General features: G+C 41.5%; 1 protein-coding gene across 3 annotated transcripts in view; it reads left to right on the forward strand.

Annotated features, from left to right (window-relative positions):
- The window catches only part of RNF212B (ring finger protein 212B), a 585489-nt gene that overhangs the window by 286717 nt on the left and 273177 nt on the right, over positions 1-25595 (forward strand). For all 3 annotated transcript variants that reach the window (XM_073575552.1, XM_073575554.1, XM_073575553.1), the window contains 2 exons: positions 2031-2062; positions 2242-2288. In XM_073575552.1, the coding sequence (XP_073431653.1) occupies positions 2031-2062; positions 2242-2288 (79 nt within the window). The remainder of the gene's footprint in view (positions 1-2030; positions 2063-2241; positions 2289-25595) is intronic.

A 25595-nucleotide genomic window follows, 5' to 3' on the forward strand; every position in this document is an offset into this window, starting at 1 on the left:
TGAGTCGGTACTGGCAGAAGATGACGACCGAAGATGACGTCGAGGCATACCTGACCACGTTTGAACGGACGGCGGTGCGAGAAAAATGGCCGAAGGCACGATGGGCCAGACTGATTGCCCCGTTTCTTTCCAGTGAGGCCCAAAAGGCTTATTATGACTTAGAACCTGAAGCCGCGCAGGACTTTGACAAACTGAAAGCCGAGATCTTGGCCCGGCTGGGAGTGACGACCGCTGTCCGTGCACAGAGAGTGCATCAATGGACTTATCAGCCGGATAAACCACCGCGGTCACAGATGTTCGACCTGATCCACGTGACGAAGAAGTGGCTACAACCCGAGGTGCTGACAGCGCCAGAGATAATCCAGAGAGTCGTCATGAACAAGTATCTGAGAGCTCTACCGCCAGCCCTGACGAAGTGGGTAAGCCATGGAAATCCTACGATGGCAGATCAACAAATTTTGGGGTCCATTTTTCCTGCTATCCTTGTGAAAATGAAAAAATATGGGGTTAAAATAACAGATTTGTGGGAAGAAAATTTGATTTTTTTTTTTGTTTTAAATTTCTTGGCTCAACGTTATTAACTTATGTGAAGCACCTGGTAGTTCAAGGTGCTCACCATATGTCTACATAAATTTCTTGAGGGATCTAGTTTCCAAAATGAGGTCACTTGTAGGGCATTTCCACTGTTTAGGCTCACCAGGGGCTCTCCAAACACCACATGACACAGCACATAATTCAATTAAAGTCTGAGTTCCAAAACATCACTTCTTCCTTTCTTTGCCAGTTGTGCGCCCAAACAGTAGTTTTCCCCCACAAATCAGGTATTGTCATAATCAGGAGAAATTGCACAACAAATTGTTGGTGAAGTTTCTCCTGTTACCCTTTGTGAAAATAAAAAACTTTGGGGCTAAAATAACTTTTGTGGGAAAAATTTTTTTCACAAGTTAACGTTACAAACATCTGTGAAGCTTCTGGAGGTTCAAGATGCTCACCACACATTCCTTGACAGGTCTAGTTTCCAAAATGTGCCTATTGTGCCACAGCTCTCATGGATGTGCTATCCTGGATGAGCTGCACTACCTGAGCAACTTATGTGGGTTGTAAACAACTGTACAGTACCTCTATTGGTGAGAGCAATGACAAAATGCAAAAGCGACCAAAACAGCTAAAAAGGATGAGAACAGCTAAATGGTCTATGATCACCCCCTGCAGAACAACTCCTTTATAGGGGTTGTCTTGCTAATTGCCTATCATTGCTACCTGTTTGTTCCATTTGCACAACAGCAGGAGAAATTGATTCACAATCTGTGTTGCCTCATAACTGGACAGGTTGATTTCACATAAGTGTGATTGACTTGGAGTATTCCCTTTATTTTTTTGAACATTGTATATATTGTGGTAGATTGGCTCACTCGGCAGTACACGGAGATAGACGCGGGAACACTGCGGCTTTAAGAGCTTCCTTTGGTTTATTATGTAAAGCATAAACCAAGGTGTAGTAAAACAAATACAGCTTTCTGGGCAAAACAGGTAAACAAAACAAAATGATAGCAGAAAACACATACCTTCTGAGAGCGGGGCTTCCCCCTCTCACCGCTAGCAGAACACACACACGGTTCAGGTTGTTTCTAGCACAACAACTTCTCTGGAGTGTTCCACTCCAGACACTGAACACTGCTGCCTTTGGAGGCCAGCTACTTAAGCCCCAGACCACACCGAGGGGTGGCGATAAGGTGGACATCCTCCCTCCCGCTCTATGGATGTCCACATAAAAACCAGCCCATTATGCAAATTAGCTTAATCCTTCACAACACTTAATGTGCTGGAGGAAAAACTCTGAGTTTTATATCATTGACACCATTAGGTGTAGTGAAATATATCTCCCCTCCAGCACTTTACCAGTGACTTTGTCACTATATATTTAGGTGTGTGTGTGTTTATCATCCAATTCTTTTATTTATACATGATGCTTCTTTTTCCTATATATTCAGTTTCATGTTTTTATTAAAGCTGTTTGTTTTGCTTTTCAGAGTTCCATAAGTAGGTCACAAAGTAGCAGCAGGTGAGATCCTTATCCACATATATTTCCTACATCCTGAGGAAGTATCTAATTATAGTGACAGTAGAGAACTAAAGTTAAAGCTTAGAGGCCTATTGAATGTTTTGTATCCACAAGTACTTGCTGAACCCAGTTGAACTTTGTTGAGCTTTTTTGATTTAATGATGCTTGTTTTCTGTTAGGTCTACTACACCTCGACCAGTTGCCATTACTCCTCCATCACAGACAGGTAGAGAGCTTGCCAAGTGTGTGTACTTAAAAATACTTCCACTTAGGCCAGTTTTCTTATATTTTTGCATTGTGTAATGAAAAAAAGATTATATCACCTTTATAAGGCATTTTATTAACCTGTATGTTTGGCCATAAAGAACATTGTAAATTTTAAGTATAAAAATAATTTAATTAAAAAGTTGATTTTCTGTTTTAAATAAATTGTATTACAGATTTTACATTGTTCCTGAGTTTTAGATACATTTTTGTCACAGGTTTGTTGTGAGGATAAAAAGTATTTAGTCAGCCACCAATTGTGCAAGTTCTCCCACATAAAAAGATGAGAGAAGCCTGTAATTGACATCATAGATAGACCAGAACTATGAGAGTCAAAATGAGAAAACAAATCCAGAAAATCACCTTGTCTGATATGGCAAGATTTATTTTGCAAACTATGGTGGAAAATAAGTATTTGGTCATTAACAAAAGTTCATCTCTTTATTTTGTTATATATCATTTGTTGGCAATGACAGAGGTCAAACGTTTTCTGTAAGTCTTCACAAAGTTGGCACACACTGTTGGTGGTATGTCGGCCCATTCCTCCATGCAGATCTCCTCCCCTCTGGGCCTGTCGCTGTGCAACACGGACTTCCAAATTCCTCCAAAGGTTGGGGTTGAGATCTGGAGACTGGCTAGGCCACTCCAGTACCGTCATATGCTTCTTACAAAGCCACTCCTTCGTTGCCTTGGTGGTGTGCTCGGGATCTCCAGTACCTTCATATGCTTCTTACAAAGCCACTCCTTCACTGCCTTGGTGGTGTGCTTGGGATCATTATCATGCTGAGAGACCCATCAACGTTTCATCTTCAATGCCCTTGCTGTTGGATGGAGGTTTGCACTCAAAATCTCACGATACACGGCCCTATTAATTCTTTCATGTACACGGATCAGTCTTCCTGGTCCCTTTGCATTGAAACAGCCTAAAAGCATGATGTTGCCACCCCCATGCTTCACAGCAGGTATGCTGTTCTTTGGATGCAACTCATCATTCTGTGTCCTCCAAACACGACGAGTTTTGTTTCTGTTAAATTGACAAAAAAACAGCTCACCAGAGAAGGCATCTTGGATATCGGAGCACGGAGACACTGTGTCATGGCGCTTGAAGATATAAATGTAGAAAAAGTTGTCCAGCTCCACTGGTACCTGGCCCCCAGCGATGGAGAGGTGAGCATGTCATTTTTTTTTATTGCAGCAGCAGCAAATTAGGGATATTTAGGGAGCATCTTATGGGGCAGCATTAACCCTTGTGCAGCAGTATATGGGGGGTATTTATGGGGCAGCATTAACCCTTGCGCAGCAGCATATTATGGGGGGTATTTATGGAGCATCTTATGGAGCAGCATTAACCCTTGTGCAGCAGCATATGGGGAGTATTTATGGAGCATCTTATGGGGCAGCATTAACCCTTTGCAACAGCATATGGGGGGTATTTATGGAGCATCTTATGGAGCAGCATTAATCCTTGTGCAGCAGCATATTATGGGGGGTATTTATGGAGCATCTTATGGAGCAGCATTAACCCTCGTGCAGCAGCATATTATGGTGGTATTTATGGAGCATCTTATGGGGCAGCATTAACCCTTGTGCAGCAGCATATTATGGGGGGTATTTATGGAGCATTTTCTTGGGCCAGAATTAACCCTTGTGCAGCAGCATATGGGGGGGTTATCTATGGAGCATCTTCTTGGACCACCATTTAACCCTAGGCTTACACGCGCGTCAATAAGGTTTCCCAGTTTTTTCTGGCAAAATTAGAGGGGTTGGATTATACACTAGTATATACGGTATATTATTTCTTGAATATTTATTAAACATTTATTACATATGACATGCTCAATTCCCCTTAACTATCTTATATTCAATAGAATAGCATAATATCTTTCCTTTTATTTAAACCCAGTGGTACTCTGGTGTTTAATTTAAAAATCCACCAGGCTTCTCTATTTCTCAGTGTGGTTTCAAGATCACCCCCTCTAATTGGTTTAATATTTTTTTCTATACCATAAACTGCTAATGAGTCTAATTTATCCTTATGGCAATCAATAAAATGTTTCAATATTTGAGATGTATTTCTGTTAACATTAGCGTTTTCTATGTCATAGATGTGCTCCCTAATTCTTGTTTTTTAGTGCTACCCACATATTTCAGATGACAGATTGTACACTCCATAATATATACAACATTTTTGGAGTTGCAGTTTATAAAATTTTTAATGTCGAAAAAATGACAATCGCGGGAATCTCCAAACCTAGTACATTTTTTAATATATTTACATGTTTTACATGAGTTTGTACCACACTTACAAAAGCCTTTAGTATTAAGCCAATTAGTTGTATGTGCTGGATGTATTTAAAAAGCTTGGTGATAGGCTTTGTCTTATGGAGGGTGCTTTTCTAGACACAATTCTCAATCCTTTTTTTATAATCCCCTCAATTTCTGGGTCTTCCTTTAAGATAGATAGATTATCCTGAATGATTTTTTAATAGAGGAAAATTGATTACTATATTGTAGTACTAGCGTTACAGGATTAGTAGGATTATAATTTGCGTTTTGCTGCACTTTAAAGCGTGTTTTTTTGGCTACAATTTTTTCAGCCCTATTCAGACTCCATTGATTATATCCTCTCTGGCTTAAACGCTTTTTAATATTGTGTACTTCTTTCTCATAGTCACCATGCAGACTGCAATTGCGTTTTGCACGCGTCATTTCACCCACTGGTATACTTTTAATCGTATGTTTCGGGTGGTGACTTTTAGCGTGGAGTATTATGTTCCCTGCTGTGTCCTTCCTAAATGTCCGTGTTATAATGGGTTTGCCAGATATTCCTTCTAAATTTTTAAGTCCAGAAAGTCAATGCAAGAAATTTCATGTCGCACCAAAAATTTCAAGTTGAGGGGATTAAAGTTAAGAATTAAAATCCTGTACGGCAGATACATCAGAATTCCATATCATGATGATATCGTCTGTGTCTGCCATAATAATGAATAGAATTCATGTATGGATTATCTGCACTGTAAATGTATAACTCTTCCCACCAACTCATAACTAAATTAGCTAATGAGGGGGAATATTTGGCCCCCATGAAGACGCCGTTAATTTGCATATAATAATCCTTATTAAAGAAAAAATAATTATTTAAAATTAGCAAATCAACAACCTCTACTATAAAATTTTGAAATTCAGGTGAGAAGTTACTATATTTCCGCAAGTGAAATGCCAGAGCATAAATTGACACTCTATGAGGAATTGATGTGTATAAAGAAATGACATCTGTCGTCATCCAAGAAAAATTTGTATCCCAAACCAGACTTTCCATTGTACATAGAACATCAGTACTATCCTTAATAAATCCTGGAACCCTTTGGGCCAAAGGTTGAAGAAGAAGATCCAACCATTCACCCAATTTTTCTCCCACTGATCCAATTCCTGAGACGATAGGTCTCATGGGAGGAGGGTGGATTTTTTTGAGTTTTAGGTAGTGCATAGAGTATAGGAGTGACCGGATTAGAAACTTTCAAATAATCCTTTTCCTTTGCACTAAAAAAAAGCCAATACTGTACCCTTCATCTGTAACCTTAAAAATACGATCTTTTATTTTTAAGGAAGGATTATCTGGCAGCCATTTATAGATTGCTTGATCATTTAACATTTTTTCTACCCACTCACTATCGTCAGCTTTATTCATTAGAACAATTGACCCACCCTTGTCTGAGTTTTTAATTACAAGGTTGTCATTTGCTTTGAGCTCCTGCAGTGCTTTTTTCAAAGGCGGTTTCAGATTATTGTTGGATGAATGTTTGGTGTATACGTTTTCAGATAAAGTTCTGAGTTCACTTTCAACAATACTCTGAAACCTATCCATCACAGGTTTTGTTGTTTTCACTGGATAGTAACTAGGATTAGGGATGTGCATATTCTTTATACAAGAAATGGAATTATCGTTACTATGCATATCCTGATCTTGCAAATCCTGCAAACACATAATTGACACTTGCTTCAAAAAACAGCACTTTTCAAATACGTTATCAGAAACATTACTAGTCCTTTCAAATTCAGCTGAACGATCATCAAAATGTAGCTTTAACATAATATTTCTAATAAACTTATTGCTGTCACATATTGTTGAAAAAAGATTAAAGTCACAACTTGGGACAAAGGATAGTCCAAAAGACAATAACTCACTTTGATCTGCAGTTAAATCAGTTAACAATAAATTTATCACATCAAAATTTCTTAATGAGGGTTCCTCAGATGGTACCTCTGCGTGCCTCTGGTTTGTTCGGTGCTTCCTTCCCTTCCTTCTCTTGTTTTTCTTTTTTTTTTGCTGCAAAAAATGTCTTTTTTTTTTAAATAAGAGTTTTTTGACTGTTTAGTTGTCTCTGTCAGAATCAGATGTGGCTCCATTTGATGTTTACGGATCCAACGAGCTGAATTTGACTTGTCTTTGAGCTTGATTCTCGCTGGTGTATTGTTTGGGCCGTCTTAATATTGATTTAGGAGTATTTGATTTGCTAGTGTTCTCCCACCTGCCCCATTCGTACACCTGTTCGTTAGAATAATCATGCAAGTCACGCTCCAGCTTGCGTTCTGAGTTTTGTTTCTATCAAACAGTTCTACATTGGTTTAATCAGACAATATGACTTTCTCCCAATACTCTTCTGGATAATCCAAATGCTCTCTAGCAAACTTCAGATGGGCCCGGACATGTGCTGGCTTAAGCAGGGAGACACGTCTGGCACTGCAGGATCTGAGTCCCTGGCGGTGTAGTGTGTTACTGATGGTATCCTTTGTTACGGTGGTCCCAGCTCTATGCAAGTCATTTACTAGGTCCCCCGTGTGGTTCTGAGATTTTTGCCCACCATTCTTGTGATCATTTTCACCCCACGGGGTGAGATCTTGCGTGGAGCCCCAGATCGAGGGAGATTATCAGTGGTCTTGTATGTCTTCCATTTTCTTATTATTGCTCCCACAGTTGATTTCATCACACCAAGCTGCTTGCCTAATGCAGATCCTGTCTTCCCAGCCTGTTGCAGGGCTACAATTTTGTTTCTGGTTTCCTTTGATAGCTCTTTGGTCTTCACCATAGTGAAGTTTGGATTGTGACTCTTTGAGGTTGGTTGTGAACAGGTGTCTTTTATACTAATAACAAGTTCAAACAAGTGCCATTACTACAGTACAGGTAATGAGTGGAGGACAGAGGAGCCTCTCAAAGAAGAAGTTACAGGTCTGTGAGAGCCAGAAATCTTGCATGTTTTTAGGTGACCAAATACTCATTTTCCCCCATAATATGAAAAATAAATCTTGTCAAATCAGACAAGGTGATTTTCTGGATTTGTTTTCTCATTTTGACTCTCATAGTTGTAGTCTACCTATGATGTCAATTACAGGCCTCTCTCATCTTTGTAAGTGGGAGAACTTGGTGGCTGACTAAATACTTTTTTTCCCCACTGTATATTTGGGTTGGTTAAAACTGCTTCACCATCCTATTAGCAGTTCATATTTTCCTTGTTTTGTTCTTGCATTGGTTAAGCAGTTTTGTTTGTCTCCTGGAGCCCTCATTTCTGAGTTGTCTCAGCTGTTCTGAGTTCATCACTTCCTTATGGTTTAACCCCTTAACGACCGCCAATATGCCTTTTAACGGCGGTCATTAAGGGTACTTATTACTCAGCGCTGCTTTCTAACAGCACTGAGGAATAAGGGAATGGCGACGCTGAGCGGCAATATCGACCCGACCTGTTTTGCGACCGATCGGGGCCAATTAGCCCCTTAAATACCGCTGTCAATCATGACAGCGGTATTTAAGTTAAAAGGAGGTCACAAAGCCCCCTTAGTAGCCATCGGACCCCCGCAATGAGAATCGTGGGTCCCGATGGTTACCCGATGGGTCCCGATGGTACTCTGAGGTCATGTGGGAACGATGGCCTGCAAGATCCAGCAATAAGATGTCTCTAACAGACTGAGTCTGTGATTGTCGGTGAGACCCTGAATGCTCTCATGCACTGCTGTAAATGAGTACAGAAGTGTATGAAACCAGTGATCAAAGTAAAAATTATACATGTTCCACAGTGATAAAGTGTAAAAAAAAGTAAAATATGTAAGAGTAAAAAAAAGCACACAAAAATGTGCACACAAATCACTAAAATTCATTTTGCCACTCAAAATGCAGCCTTTCTGATAAAACAATAATAAACAAAAAAACAAAAAACAAATCAACAAAAAAGGACACATAAGGCCTTTTTCACACTTCAGTTGTTTGACGTTAGTCAAAATCCGACATCGTGGCGAACTAACGGATCTGCCAAAAATGTGAAAAAGCGGATGATACGGATCCGTTTTTTGACGGATCTCTATACGGATCCGTACCATCCGTTACATCCATTTTTTCCATCCGTTGGATCCGTTTTTCGACGGATCCGTTGTTTCCAGACCTCCCAAATGGGATGATCCCGAACGTGATTGGCTACTGGAAACTGCTCCCAAGCGTGATTGGATACTGCAAACTACTGGAAAACTATATTTAACACCACATCTTTGAAAGGTTGTAGAGCTAGTGGCAGAGATGGAAGGAGTTATAGCGAAGATTGTGAGCATATGTGCGGACTTTGATTTTGAGGCCAATCGTTTGGCATTGGTTGCTCGGCACAAGGAGGAACCAAGACAGTGCATCCTGCGTTGGCGAAGGAAGAGATGTCTGTGGATTCATCCTATTACTGCACAGCGAATGACCCTCTTTGTTTTTTCAACGCTTTATCTTGAATTGAGGAATAACCCAGAGAAGTTCTTTAATTATGTGCGGATGAGACTGGACTACTTCGAGATTTTGGTTGAGCGTGTTGGAGATCAAATCCAGGGAAGGGACACCTACTTGCGGTTTTCAATATCACCGGCGGAGCGTCTGATGGTGACCCTTCGGTAAGTTTCTTTTTTTTTAAATGGTTTCTGATTCTGCAGACTTCTAGTGTAATATTGTTGCTGGTAGTTTGTATTAATTATTTTTTTTGCCTTTTTTTTTTACAGATTCCTTGCAACTGGAGAATTGCTTACCTCCCTCCATTACCAGTTCAGGCTGGGGATATCGACAATATCCGAAATAAGTACAACAGACCTGCCGGGCATTGTGGGATTGTTTACAGGAGGAGTACATACCACATCTAACACAGGACAGATGGCTGGAGATTGCTGACCAATTTCAAGAAATATGCCAGTTTCCAAATTGTGTTGGTGCAGTGGATGGGAAGCACATAAGGATTGTGAAACCCGTTGGATCTGGTTCAGAATATTTCAATTATAAGAAAATTTTTTCAATTGTACTGATGGCCATTGCAGACTCAAAATGCAAATTCATCGCGGTGGATATTGGTGCGTATGGTCGATCAAATGATTCCCAGGTTTTTAAGATGTCTGCAATGGGGCGTCGTTTATATGGAGAAACTTTTTAATTCCCACCTCCAAGACCACTCCCTGGAACCTCAGGCCCACCAATGCCATTTGTGTGTGTTGGAGATGAAGCATTTCAACTTTCCAAACATCTTCTCAAGCCATACGGGAGTAGTGGATTGACGCAAAGCAAAAAAAAATCTTCAGCTATTGCTTAACAAGAACGCGAAGAGTGGTGGAGTGCGATTTTGGGGTTTTAACTGCAAAATGGCAAGTCCTGTTAACTGCTATAAAATTGAAAACTGAGACAGTGGATGAGGTGGTGAAGGCGTGTGTGGTCCTGCGCAATTTTGTCATTTCCAAGGAACCAGTTTCCATTGATGAAAATGTGTCGGAAACCACCTTGTGGGATTACCAACATACAAGTGTCCTGAGTTCTGTGTCAGTTTCCAAAATGCGGAACACATTTGCAGACTACTTTCTCTCACTAGAAGGAAGAGTTGACTGGCAAGATGACATGATTTAAAAAAAAAATTTTTTTTTTTTAGATTATACCAAGGTTCCTTTTTTATAACCAAAACTTTGTAAGTTTTCCCTTTTGGTTTTTTATTTTTGGTACCTGTACACCAATTTGTTTAACAAAAGTTGTGTTTGAATTTGACCTGTACACCAATTTGTGTACCTTTACACCTTTTGTACCTTTACCAAAAGTTGTGTATGTTTTTGACTTGTACACCAATTGTGTACAGTACAGACCAAAAGTTTGGACACACCTTCTCATTCAAAGAGTTTTCTTTATTTTCATGACTATGAAAATTGTAGATTCACTCTGAAGGCATAAAAACTATGAATTAACACATGTGGAATTATATAATTAACAAAAAAGTGTGAAACAACTGAAAATGTCTTATATTCTAGGTTCTTCAAAGTAGCCACCTTTTGCTTTGATTACTGCTTTGCACACTCTTGGCATTCTCTTGATGAGCTTCAAGAGGTAGTCACCGGAAATGGTTTTCACTTAACAGGTGTGCCCTGTCAGGTTTAATAAGTGGGATTTCTTGCCTTATAAATGGGGTTGGGACCATCAGTTGTGTTGTGCAGAAGTCTGGTGGATACACAGCTGATAGTCCTACTGAATAGACTGTTAGCTGCTTTTTTCTTGCCATAATAAAAATTCTAAGTAAAGAAAAATGAGTGGCCATCATTACTTTAAGAAATGAAGGTCTGTCAGTCCAAAAAATTGAGAAAACTTTGAAAGTGTCCCCAATTGCAGTGGCAAAAATCATCAAGAGCTACAAACAAACTGGCTCACATGAGGACTGCCCCAGGAAAGGAAGACCAAGAGTCACCTCTGCTGCGGAGGATAAGTTTATCCGAGTCACCAGCCTCGGAAATTGCAGGTTAACAGCAGCTCAGACAGATTACATACCTCTGCTGGGGAGTGTGGTGAATTCTTCTCCTGCTCCTGACTTCCCTGGCTGCAGGCCTGCCTGTCACCGGGATCTGAAGCTACCCGAGCGAGACCCGGGGACATTGGTAACATTCTGGACTCTTTCCAGCCCCTGGCCGGCGCCATATTGCAGGGAGAGGCAACGCTAGGGCTGAAGCTGGGAGCACAGCACAAACCGGCTCTGAGATAAAATCACACCCAGAGTCATGGCTGAAGAGAGGGGGAGACGGGAAGGAGGGAGAGAAAATATACAATAAAAATATAATTCACTGAAGACATCAAAAAACAGGGTCTGGGTCTGAAGGAGGGGAGGAGGAGAAGGAAGGAAGGGAGAGAAACAGGAGAGGCCATAAAGGCGAAGGAGATTGGGGAAGAAAGGGGACACTGTATGTCCTGAAGAGTTAACCCTCGTTTTATTTTTCCTCTGAGTGTTTTTCTTCTCAGACTAGAGGTCCCAGGAAAGCAGAAATAAAGATTCAGGACACTCTCTTTAGAATCAGACTCATTGCTGAGATAATAGTGACACCAAGTGGTCACTTTGAGGATTAGCATCCATCTATCTCAAAATAAAGGACAAACCTAACTACTTGCGCATCCTTTAAAAATGTGACTACCTTCATGAAAATTTATACGGGAGGAATGTGAATGACGCTAAAATAGCTACCCGATATCGCTGAATTGCAACGTCTAAAGATGGTCAAGATTGGTAGATCCACATCAGTTTCTTCTGGATCTAAAGCTTCTCTAACTCAAGTAGATATGAATATATTCCTTAATAAAAAACAAACTAAATCCACCGCGACTAAATCCAAACCTCTAGTGCCCATGGATCAGCACTCTCAAGGCGACTCTGAATCAGACATAGTAAGCGATATGGAGGACAATGGTAGCATGGGAGACCAACCTGTCTCTAGATCCTTCATAAAGAGGATACTTACTAAATCTCTTGAACCGGTAGTCAAAGACTTATCCGTCATTAAGCAAGAAATCTCACAAATAGGCCACAGGGTGGACACGCTCGAGGCATCCAATTCTACCATAATCCAGCAAACCAATGAGGCTATAGCTTACTCACAGAGCCAAGGAGAACATATCAACCAAATATATTCTATCCTTGAGGATTATGACAATAGAGAAAGAAGGAATAACTTGCGGATAAAGGGCATCCCTGAATCAGTAGCGGCTGAAGCGCTGTCCACAACCTTGATTGAAATATTTTCTAAACTTCTGTCTCAAGACGACCCCTCACAATTTGAGATAGTAAGGGCACATAGGTCGTTAAAACCAAGACCCAAAATGGGAGACCCTCCCCGGTATGTCATTTGCCGTTTTTTGGATTATCGTACTAAGGATTTAATAATAAGACGTTCAAGGGAAGCAGAAAGTATAACATTTGAGGATTCCCCAATCTTAATCTTTCAGGACGACATCTTCTAAAACCCCTTACTGAGGCTTTGCGCCATAACCAATACCGCTGGTTGTACCCATTTGGCATTGCAATAACTTCCAAGGACAAACGCATCCAGGCCAGGAACTCGGCAGAAATCCAAGAGGCGTGCAAAGAGCTGGGGATAGTTCTGGAAAAGTATCCGGATATAGAGCAATACCATCCAGTTCCTTCACTACACCCTCTGTCCCGGCCCGAGCCTTGGAATCTGGTCCAATCAGCAAGGTCCACTCGAAACCGGCGTAAAGCAGCAAAGCCTAAATCTATTTATCCGGTTGAAGAAAACTGACGAGCTGATGGCCTAAGACAAGGACTTGTCCACGACATGGGAACTGCCTGTTGGATATGGCCGATCAGCAACGATAGAGTCATCTGGAGGCTGCTTAGTTTGACTTTATTGTATACCTGTGTTTTCTTTTTGTGTTCTAATTTTCGTTTCAGGTAGAAAGGTCAAACTGCGGCATCAATCGATATCTATGGCGGATTTCATGGACCTCATGTGAGTAGAGCACTACTCAGTACAGTTTATTGTTGTTTCCTTTCTCGGGGGGCCTGCTCGATCCACTTTGATATATCTTGACTGTGAGTGAGGGGGCAGGCATTGCTCCAAGAGATGGGAAAGAGGTGTTTATACATGAGGCCTGTGACACTGGCGGCATCATAATCACTCCCCCCCCCCCTTTTGAAATGTTAATTGTCTCAAATCAACATGGTTTATGTTACTATTATTTGCACTGGCATTGACCAGTGCACTACCCCAGTTAAAGTAAACTTAATACCACTATACTACAATTACCCCTTGTTTTTGCCCATGTCCTCCCCGGGTTGGTCCTGTGAGGTCACACTGCAGAACAAAGGTCCGCACACTCACTTCAATTTATATGGAAGCTAATCAAAGTACACTAAAATTAGCAAGCTTTAACACACATGGCTTAAATTCACCTATCCCAAGAGCACAGACACTGAATTGGTTGAAAAAGGAAAATTTTAATATTCTTCTTTTGCAAGAAATGCACTTTCAAATTGAGAAACTTCCCTCTTTTGATAGTTCATATTACAACCAGTGGTACCAAGCAACTTCCCCCTAGAAGAGTTCTAGAGGGGTGTCAATTGCATTTGACAAGAATACTTCTTTTTTACTATCTGACTCACTGGTTGACCCAGAGGGGAGATATATTTTTATACAAGGCCTACTGGCAGGAACCTTGGTCACTATTGGCAACTTATACGCCCCCATCAAAAAACAAATTAAATGGATTACATCCAAACTAAATCAATTCCGCTCCTTCTTAGAGGGCATACCACTTCTTGGAGGAGACCTTAATATACCTCTAGACTCAATCTTGGACTCGTCCACAAAAAAATGTCAGATTTCATACCAAAATATTAACAGGATAAAGAAATCCCTGCATAGTCTTTCATTAATAGATGTGTGGCGACATATGCACCCTAATGACCTTGACTACACTTTTTTCTCCCATCCCCATAATTCCTACCACAGAATCGAATATATTTTCCTACCTAGATCTTTGTTGCCGAACCTATTTAAAGCAGAAATTCTTCCCTCAGTACACTTGGACCACTCGATAGTTGCAGTACGGTTTTCAACTTCAAAACCCCATTCCGGGTATCGCTCATGGTGGCTAAATGATTCAATTCTAACCTCAGACACTAACAAACAACGAGTCAGAAACATTCTAACAGACTATTTTAAGAATAATGTTTCTCCAGAGGTGAGCTTTCCAATGATATGGGAGGTTCACAAAGCAGTGGTCAGAGGGGAACTAATTTCTATAGCTTCTCACCTCAACAAACAGCGCAAAAAGGCAATACAAGATATTTATGAAGAGACAGTTAATTTAGAAAAACAACATAATAGAACCTTACTACGTCAGAATCTGGAGGCACTGACAGCCAAGTGCTTACAACTAAAGGATCTGCTGAATAAGCAGTCCGCAAAGCAGTACATTAGTTGGAGAAATTATATGTATGTACATGGCGATAAGGCCTCTAGACTTAATGATGTCATTAATCAAAGTTAGACAAGCTAAGACTTTTATTCACCCCCTGAAAACCTCCAGTGGCAGTAAAACATCTGACATTGGACAAATTTCACAGGAATTCTTAAAATATTATTCAAGCCTTTACAATTTGAAACCTGATGAATCTGACGCGGACAGGTTACGAAAACAAGCAGAAATCCAGTCCTTTTAAGCTAGCCTTAATCTCCCCAAACTTACATCAGAACAACAAAAATTCCTCACTAGGCCCTTCACCCGAGGGGAGGTCCGATCTACTCTTTCGAACAGTACCTCAGGGAAGGCCCCCGGCCCCGCTGGATTTCCTGCTATCTATTATAAAACCTTTTCGGACTCCCTAGAACCTCACTTACTTAATCTTTGTAATGAAATACTCCAAGGTAACTTCTTCCCTCCCCAATCCCTGGAAGCTCATATTTCTCTAATCTACAAGGAAGGCAAGGACCCAGAATTTTGTAGTAACTACAGACCCATTTCCTTACTGAATGTGGATCCAAAAATATATGCCAGTATGCTCGCGGCGCATTGCGGAGTATTTACCTAAACTGATCTCCCCAGATCAGACTGGCTTCATTAGCGGTAGAGAGGGCAAGGAAAATGCATGGAGAGTTCTACATTTGTTGCAATATTCTGATTTCCATAGGATACCCTTGGTGCTATTAGGCACAGACGCGGAAAAAGCATTCAACAGAGTAGATTGGACCTTCTTGCAGGAAACCCTCCTTAGCTTTAATTTTCCCCCTCTGCTGGTAGCGGCAATATTGCAAATGTATTCTCACCCCACAGCAAGAATTAAACTTAATAACTCCCTTACCAACTCATTTGAGCTTCATAATGGAACAAGGCAGGGATGCCCTCTCTCGCCATTATTATTCATAATGGTGATGGAGCCGCTTATCAAAGCTATAAATTTATGCAAATACATAGAGGGGGTGTCCATACGGGGTTTAACGCATAAAACCATGGCCTTTGCTGACGATTTATTAGTTACTATGTTTTGTCCCCACAGAGGCATACCAGCCCTTATGCGGATTCTAGAGAGATACGGCTCTGTCTAAATTCAAAATTAACCCATCTAAATCCGAAGCACTGGGCATACATATACCTGCTAGCACTATAAATGATTTTAAGTCACAATTCCCCTTCCACTGGCCGGGCAATTATATAAAGTATCTGGGTATTAAAATTAGTCCGTCCTTTAAAGACTTATTCAGTTTAAATTAAAAACCGCTTCTTAGTTTTGTTGCAGACCAGACTAAAAGATGGAGGGCCCCATACCTATCCTGGATGGGCAGAAAAAAACCTGATCAAGAGCATCCTCATGCCTAAATTAATCTATCTATTTCAGATGCTGCCCATAGATTTGCCTAGGTCGTTCCTAGCCCAGATCAATTGTTCTATCTTTAAGTATATTTGGAATAAACATAGGCCGAGACTTAACTCACATACACTCTCATTGCCCAGAGGGAAAGGTGGCATGGGAGCCCCTAATATCCGCACTTACTATTTGGCTGCTGTCCTATCAAGGACTGTTGAATGGGTCAGGAAGACTGGCGAGAAACCCTGGCTCAATATTGAAGAGCAGATGGCTCCGACTCAACTGCGCTCTGTTATCCTCTCCTGCAGCGACACCTAAAATTACCTTCCCGAATCTCCTTACTAGGGCGGCAATTAAATGCTGGAAGTCAGTGGCATTTTATTTAACGCCGACCCCCCTCACCGCTTGCTAAGGTTTCGGATGTCATGGCAGCGGGATTGGTGAAACCTACATCAACAGATAAATCACCTCTATTGGATCAGTTATATAAAGAGGGGACTATTATACCCTTTCAAGATATGAAAGCACTACCCACAATATCTAATTATACCTTCTTAAATTATGAATCTCTACGCCAAGCCATGATAAATGCGACATTACACGACCTTTAACCACTTTTGAAATACTGTGCTCCCAAACAAAAACCCCGAAAAAAGTGCTCTCCGCCCTCTATAATATGTTGCTTTTACAGCAAGTTTCTCAAAAAAGAGCCTTTGTGCGGAGATGGGAAGGACAGTTAGGTCACTTTTTTTGTGACTCCCAAACTAACCTAATATATAAATTTTCATATGGCCCTTCACACTGTGTGAGAGCTCAAGAAAATAGCTATAAAATATTGACTCACTGGTATACAACACCCCTCATGTTGCACAAAAGGCTTCCCACCTTGTCGGACTTGTGTTGGAGATGCGAGAAGGACAGAGGGTCATATCTACATATCTGGTGGTCCTGTCACACCATACAAAAATTTTGGAAACGGTATCCCAGGTTTTGAATGAGGTAGTACGTACCCATATAAAATTCACACCGGAACATGTTTTCCTCAATCTTCCAATTGTTCCAAATAATAAAGCCATATCTAAACTGGCCTCCTTCATACTTACAGCTGGCAAGCTCCTCCTACCTACATTTTGGCATACGTCTAATATACCAAGCTTGAGCCAGTTATTAGCTAAAATTGACCAACTGTATCTTTCTGAAAAATTGGTAGCACTTTCTACACATAGCTTTTCTGCCTTCTCGCATGTCTGGACTCCTTGGGTGTCGTACAGGAAATCAGAACCCTACATCTTGAATCTTAGACTTGAGCAGCGTGTCTACGGACCTCCCACCAACCTCCCCCGCCCCTCGACTCCCTACCCCCCATCTGTTCTATTGGTACACTCCTGTGGTTTTTTCACCCCTTTCTTTAGGCTCTGATTTGGTTCCTACTAAGTCAATTGTTTCATCAGAAGGTTTATTATTGAACATCGGGGCACCAGTTCTGTTCCAAATGTATGTTTATGTGTTAATAACAAGTAAGAATTGATCGTTCTTCATGGTAACAATGTTCTGACGGCGGAGTTGGTGTTTACATCCCTGTAGACTTGGTCAATCTTCAGCTTTTTCATAACCATTCTTGAGACCGGCACGGTCCTCTGAACACTGTATTGTTTACTTGTGCTGTATTACGCCTGCATTGTTGGATTTACTGCATTGCTGTCATGTTGCCAATAATTTTCAATAAATAAAACATTGAAAACAAAAGAGCAGCTCAGATTAGAGACCAGGTCAATGCCACATAGAGTTCTAGCAACAGACACATCTCTACAACAACTGTTAAGAGGAGACTTTGTGCAGCAGGCCTTGCAAATGCAATTCTAGGATGTATTAACAGAAGCATACAGTCTAGATCACGTGAAGTCATTATTTCCCTCTACTCCTCTTTGGTCAGACCTCATCTGGAATATTGTGTCCAGTTTTGGGCACCACATTTTAAAAAAGACATCAACAAACTGGAGCAAGTTCAGAAAAGAGCGACCAGAATGGTGACCGGTCTGCAAACCCTGTCTTATGAGGAAAGGTTGCAGGATTTGGGAATGTTTAGTTTGCAAAAGAGAAGACTGAGAGGAGACTTAATAGCTGTCTACAAATATCTAAAGGGCTGTCACATTGTAGAAGGATCAACTTTATTCTCATTTGCACAAGGAAAGACTAGAAGCAATGGGATGAAACTGAATGGGAGGAGACACAGATTAGATATTAGAAAAAACTTTTTGACAGTTAGAGTGATCAATGAGTGGAACAGGCTGCCACGAGAAGTGGTGAGTTCTCCTTCAATGGAAGTCTTCAAACAGAGGCTGGACAGACATCTGACTGGGATGATTTAGCGAATCCTGCTTTGAGCAGGGGGTTGGACCAGATGGCCCAGGAGGTCCCTTCCAACTCTACAATTCTATGATTCTATGATTCATGGTAAAATAGCTCCTAGGAAACCACTGCTAAAGACAGGCAACAAGCAGAAGAGACTTGTTTGGGCTAAAGAACAGAAGGAATGGACATTAGACCAGTGGAAATCTGTTCTTTGGTCTGATGAATCCAAATATGAGATCTTTGGTTCCAACCACCGTGTCTTTGTGCGACGCAGAAAAGGTGAACGGATGGACTCTACATGCCTTGTTCCCACCGTGAAGCATGGAGGAGGAGGTGTGATGGTGTGGGGGTGCTTTGCTGGTGACACTGTTGGGGATTTATTCAAAATTGAAGGCATACCGGACCAGCATGACTACCACAGCATCTTGCAGCGGCATGCTATTCCATCTGGTTTGCGTTTAGTTGGACCATAATTTATTTTTCAACAGGACAATGACCTCAAACACACCTCCAGGCTGTGTAAGGGCTATTTGACCATGAAGGAGAGTGATGGGGTGCTGCGCCAGATGACCTGGCCTCCACAGTCACCAGACCTGAACCCAATTGAGATGGTTTGGGGTGATCTGGACCGCAGAGTGAAGGCAAAAGGGCCAACAAGTGCTAAGCATCTCTGGGAACTCCTTCAAGACTGTTGGAAAACCATTTCCAGTGACTACCTCTTGAAGCTCATCAAGAGCATGCCAAGAGTGTGCAAAGCAGTGATCAAAGCAAAATGTGGCTACTTTGAAGAACCTAGAATATAAGACATATTTTCAGTTGTTTCACACTTTTTTTGTTAATTACATAATTCCACATGTGTTAATTCATAGTTTTGATGCCTTAAGAGTGAATCTACAATTTTCATAGTCATGAAAGTAAAGAAAATTATTTGAATTAGGTGTCCAAATTTTTGGTCTGTACTGTACCTTTACACCTTTTGTACCTTTACCAAAAGTTGTGTATGTTTTTGACCTGTACACCAATTTGTGTACCTTTACACCTCTTGTACCTTTACCAAAAATTTGTATTGTTTTTACCTGTACACCAATTTGTGTACCTTTACCCTTTTTGTACCTTTACCAACAGTTGTGTATGTTTTTGATCTGTATACCAATTTGTGTACCTTTACCCTTTTTGTACCTTTACCAAAAGTTGTGCATGTTTTTGAACTGTACACCAATTTGAATACCTTTACACCTTTTGTACCATTACCAAACGTTTGTATGGTTTTGACCTGTACACCAATTTGTGTACCTTTACTCTTTTAGTACCTTTACCAAAAGTTGTGTATGTTTTTTAACAAAGCACTACAAAAAAGGAAAGACAATAATGAACCAAAAAATGTTCTATTTACAATTGTGTAAACAATTTTACAACTGACGGTACTGGTGGGTGTAGATATTACCAAAGGGGCTAACAGGGTGGACCACTTCGAGTGGGGGTGGACTGGGAACGGGTTTGGGCAGGATCAGAAGTGGAAGGGGGTGGAAAACATGAGATTGGGGAGTTGCTGGACAGATGTGGTTGTTGGGAACATTGAAGGTGTGTGTGGGGGTGGGTACGGTGAAGTCAACGGGGAATAATGCAATGGTGAATGAAGGTAATGGGAAGAATGTAATGGGGAAACCGGCAACGGAGAAGGATGGACGGTAGAAGAATGGATGGTAGGAGTATGGACGGTAGGAGGATTGACAGTGGAATGAGGGGGGGGAAGGTGTTGGAATAGGTAGGTGATGGGTAGGTGGAGGGGCTTGGGACATAGCCTGCACTAGAGCATTGTGACAGCCTTGCATCACATGCATCTGTAGGTCAGGAGCTAGATTTTCCATGTGCCTGAGTACCGATTGAAAAAAAACAATGTATCGGCGACTGGTTTGCATCTGAATGCTTCCTCTCCATAAATCTTCTGAGTTCCATGATGTTTGTATTTATCATGTTGAACCCAGAAGTTATTTGTTGCCCTAAAAGTTTTATGGCGTTTTGGAAGGATGCATTCAGCTGCAAAAACTCAGTCAAAAACATCCTTTCCTGACCTCTCTGGTGCTGCCGTCCAAAACCAAAAGTTGTTCTACATATTGCGACAGTGTCAGAGGGGTGGGGTAAAGGGAACTCTAACTCGTCACCTGCAGCTTCATGTGATGAAGTCTGCCCTACTGCTCCAGTGCTGGTGGATGGGGCGGATGGGGCCGAGGGACCAGACAAGAGGGAAGGTGCAGAGGGGTCGGGTCTCTCGCCGTGGTCCCCGGTGGCGGTCTCCTGTGGGATCGCTCCAGAGGGAGCAAACTCAGAAGCAGGCTCCCGAGTGCTGCAGACGGTGCTGTAAAAGAAAAATATATATATATTAATATATTGAGATTATATTGCCCTTGCTGAAAGAAAAACATGTAAACATTTTTACTTTATAAATGGGGTGTGGAATATTTACCTTCTGCTCACCATCGTCGACCGGAGGAACGACAGGGCTCTGTAGTATTTATACCGGCTGCTCCTGCGTCCTCCCGATCCACTCGGGGTCTGCAGCTCCTTGTTGAAGTCCCTTTTGAAGCGATCCCTGAGTGACCGCCACCTCGTGATAACCATCTGCCCTGGAAAGTGAAAACACAAATTGGTTAGTATTGGAAACATTACATGCTGCAACATAACTTACTGAACAGTGAATACTTACACGCTTTATCCATGTCCCTCTCCTCGAGATCCTCCCAGTTGTCTATAACGACAAAACATACTTCCTGCTATTGTCATGGAGTGGTTGGTTGGTCAGCATGGTGGCGGTCCACCATGTTCCACAGCGGCTCCCGCTCTTGCACCTCATTGATGCGTGTCCACATCAATATACATTTCTTCCACATCTTGTTCGGGACCACGCTGTGGAGCCTGTGAAAAAACAAAAAAAACAACTTAATTAATCCACATGAAGTTAATAATTAATAAAACACAAAAAAAAAAATGTTACTTACTCTTCGCTGACCACCATGATTATCACCTCGATGACTCTGGGAGGTTCTGGGAGTAACTCTAGTTCGGGCACTGGATTGTGAAGACTATAAAAAAGAAAAAAATGATTATGTGCTTTTATGGAGGAATAGGTATTGTGTGTGCTGTGATGAATGTATGTGTTGGGTATAGTGTGATGTATGCGCGTATCTGTATCTGCGAAACTTACACTCTGCGCGCTCTCTCCTGGTATTTCTCCACCTTGCCCGTCTCCTGGAAGTCTCTCTGATTCAGCTTCCTGTGGAAACAGAATACATACATATAGAGTTAAAAAAAACTGTTACCGTCAGAGAAAAAAAAAATGAAATTTTTTTTTAAATTACCTCAATTCGCCGACGCTGTGACGGGGGCTCCCAGAAGAAGACATTATGATTGGCGGCGTCCGGGTCCCTCAAAGAATCTGCAAGTATAAAGACACTTGTAAGCTACTATACAAAGGATCACATAAGCTTTCTGGCCTTTATACTTACATCACTACTTGAACTTGGGGGACATGGCTGGGTCAGTTCTGGCCTGGCTGCGTTCCTTGCGGTCTGGCTGGGTCAGTTCTGGCCTAGCTGCGTTCCTTGTGTTCTGGCTGGTCATTTCTGGCCTGGCTGCATTCCTTGCGGTCTGGCTGGGTCAGTTCTGGCCTGGCTGCGTTCCTTGCGGTCTGGCTGGGTTCCTCGAAGATTCTGCAAGTATAAAGACACTTGTAAGATACTATACAAAGGATCATATAAGGTATTTGTTGCTTGATGGCTGGCATGATGAGGAATGAACCCCACCTTGCAGGTTTATATAGTTTTGGGGCTGTCTGGAAAAGTATCAACTTTTTGGAGCATGCTCAGCTCAAAAAAGTGGATTCCGCCGGTGGATTCCACCAAATGGCGAATAGCAACGGATCCGCCGCCCATAGGCGCCCATTATAAAAGATGGCGGATGGCGGTGGATCAGACAAAAAACGTTACAAAGAGTCCGTCCACTCCAGACAGTGAATGCCAAAATTCTGGCGGATCCGCCGAATAGTGGATGGAACGGACGACCATCCGTCACAATCTGCCGATAATGCAAGCCTATGGGAAAAAATGACAGATCCGCAAAAAAAAAGGCGGATTTTAACGGACATCAAACAACTGAAGTGTGAAAGAGGCCTAATTGGTATTGCTGCGTCTGAAATGACCTGCTCTATGAAACTGGCACGTTATTTATTCCGTTTAGCAAATGCTGTAAAAAAAAATAAACACACCAAAAATGTTGCTTTTTCATCATAGTGACTCACAAAAATGTGAATAAAAAGCAATTAAAAAGTCATATGTAAAAAAATGATACAAATGAAAATGACAAATCGTTCCGCTTATAACAAGCACTAAAATGGCTCATTCGGCAAAAAAATAAAAGTTACAGCTCTCAGAATAGGACTATGCAAAAACAAATTTATTTTGCTAAGATATTGTTTTTAGTGTGTAAAAAAACAAAACAAAATTATATAAATCTGGTATTGCTGTAATAGTACAGACCCAACAAACAAATCTGTCTTATCACTTTTACCACACGGTGAAGGGCGCAAAAAATAAAATAAAAACAATAACTAAATTGCTGTTTTTTTGTTCATTTGGTGCCTAAAAATAAGAATATAAAGCAATCAAAAAATATTATGTACCCCATACTGGTATAAAAAAATCATCCGGCAAAAAATAAGCCCTCATACAGCTCTGTTAGCCAAAAAATAAAAAAAGGTACAGCTCTCAGAATATGGCGGAAAAAAAAACAAGACTTTTTGTAAAAAAGCATTTTTATTGTGTGATAGCAGCAAAACCTGAAAAAAAAAATACTATAAATCTGGTATTGCTGTAATTGCACCGACCAGAATAATAAATTCGCCTCATCACTTATACTGCACGGTGCACAGCGCAAAAATAAGAACTATTCTTGTACTGCTGCCTACTTGTTCATTCTACCTCCCAAAAATCAGAATAATGTTCGGCTCACATTTACACTGCGCTCGCCGCTTATCATTTACGTTGGGGTTTCCGTCTAAATTCCGAAAAACCGCGATCCAGACAAAACACTGAGAGAACCACTAACTTATGAGGCAGATGGAGTCACTTTGGACTGGTCTGTGTTCCAGCAGTGTCCCATCATTTTAGGCGTCTTTGTAGCCCACAAGTGTGGGCAATCACAGATCTGTGCACGCCTAAAAAGATGGAGACCGCAGGAGCGGACACCAAATGGAGTACGAAGTGTCTCCATTTGCCTTATGGTAGGTGGTTCCCTCATCTAAATGCATTTTTATGTGATTTACACAGAAACCCCCATGTAAGTGCTCAGCGTAGAACGCAAGAATGTGATCACAGCCTTATTCTGAAAGCGAATATTATGTACCCCATAATGTTACTAATTAAAACCCTAATTTATCCCACACAATACCAGCTCCCACTCAGGTCCGTCATCTGTCACTGGAACTTTTGGGGATTCCCACGTTACTGGTAGAACAAAGACTCTGGAAAAGTGACATAGCACCCGTCCCCTCTAATAAATTCCAGTGAATTCTGAACTCCCAAATGCAAATTCCCCCTCCTAAGCCCCACTGTGCCTAAACCACAGTAAGAGGGCACATGTTTGGCATTATTGTAATGGAGAGAAGGCACTTAATTTACGGGTGCGTATCGCTAGACGCAGATGCTGGTCACTGTGGCGCTACACTGTATGGGGGCACACTGTATGGGTACTAGACTGGCAGATTTGCAATTCTCCAGAATAAAGCCTGGTGTGGGTGTTACAAAATGGTCATTGCAGCTGTAGATGAATTCATTAAGAGGTGCAGTTTCCACAATGGGGTCACTTTTGGGGTATTTCTGCTGTTCTGGTACCTTCGGGGCTCCTTAAATGTCACCCGCAAACTATTCTAATAAAATCTGTGCTCCAAAAGCCAAATAGCACTCCTTCTTTCTCAGCCCTGACATGTGGCCTAATAGTAATTTCTGACAACATATTGTATTTTATGTTAGTGATAAATTTTGGTCGCTATTTTTTGTGTTTATTTGCAAAGATATCGGAATTTTGGAGACAATTTTGCAAACTTTAATTTTTATGCCATTAAACCAGAGCGTTATACCACACAAAATACTGTAGTTAATAAATAACATATATCACATGTCTACTTGACTTCAGCGTCATTTGTGAAACATAATTTTTTGTTAGGAAGTTAGAAAGGTTAAAAGTTTATCAGCAATTTCTGACAACATATTAGACAGCACCACGTTCGAGAGAAATTGCGCAAGAAATTGTGGGGTCTAGTTTCACCTTTTAACCCTTGGGTACCTGACAAATTTGAAGCAAATACAAAAATTGCATTTTTACTAGCAAAATTTCATATATCCACATCTCAATGTCATAAAATTCTGTGAGGCACCTATGAGTTCGAAGTACTCACTAAACCCCTAGATGAATTCTTTGAGGGTTCTAGTTTACAAAATAGGGTCACTTGTGGGGGGTTTCTGTTGTTTTCACATGTCAGGGGTTCTTCAAATGCGACATAGCATTCACAATTTTTCTGTTACACACAGTCTAGGAAAGACTAAGTGTAACACGAAGGAATGAAGGGAAGGGAGCCCAATACTAGGACGGGGGGAGTGGAGACTCCTAGGCAGATCTAAAGTCACCCTGTCTGCCCTAAACGTCCCTATATAGGTTCTACACCTATCACCGAGCAGGAACCTAATTCCTGCCTGACCCTGGCGATAAGCCTTGCTTAGGGAATGATGGGGTGAGCACTAGTCGATCCCCCTAACAGTAAAGACAGCTGGGATAGACGAACAAGGGGAACACTTATCTTGAGGAGACTCAGAGATGTAAGACAGACGTCCTCCAGCAACACCAAAGAGAAATATAGCTGACTGCTATAGCTTTAAGCCTCAACAGGGGGAAATGGAAATATCACCGGCAACTCCCAGCAGCAGGCTGGGAGTCTATAAACACCCAGGTCCAGGTGTGTCAGTTAGAGCCCGAGAAAGGATGCCGCTGGGTCAAAGAGTCAGAAGGGTTAAGAAGGTGTCTGCAAAGCCAAACACAGAGACCTTCTGCAGCTAGAAGCAGTGCGACTTTCTGCAGCTTCTGGCATACCCGTGACAGTACTCCCCCTTCTATGAGTGGCCTTCGGACGCTCAGGACCAGACTTCTCAGGACAAGGTGTGAAATGAATGAACCATCCTGGGAGCATTCACCTCCAATGCCGAGACCCACATTCTTTCTTCAGGGCCATAACCCTT

The sequence above is a fragment of the Dendrobates tinctorius genome, unplaced genomic scaffold (genome assembly GCF_039654945.1).
Source record: "Dendrobates tinctorius isolate UK_male_01 unplaced genomic scaffold, ASM3965494v1 ptg000044l, whole genome shotgun sequence".
NCBI classification, from domain to species: domain Eukaryota; kingdom Metazoa; phylum Chordata; class Amphibia; order Anura; family Dendrobatidae; genus Dendrobates; species Dendrobates tinctorius.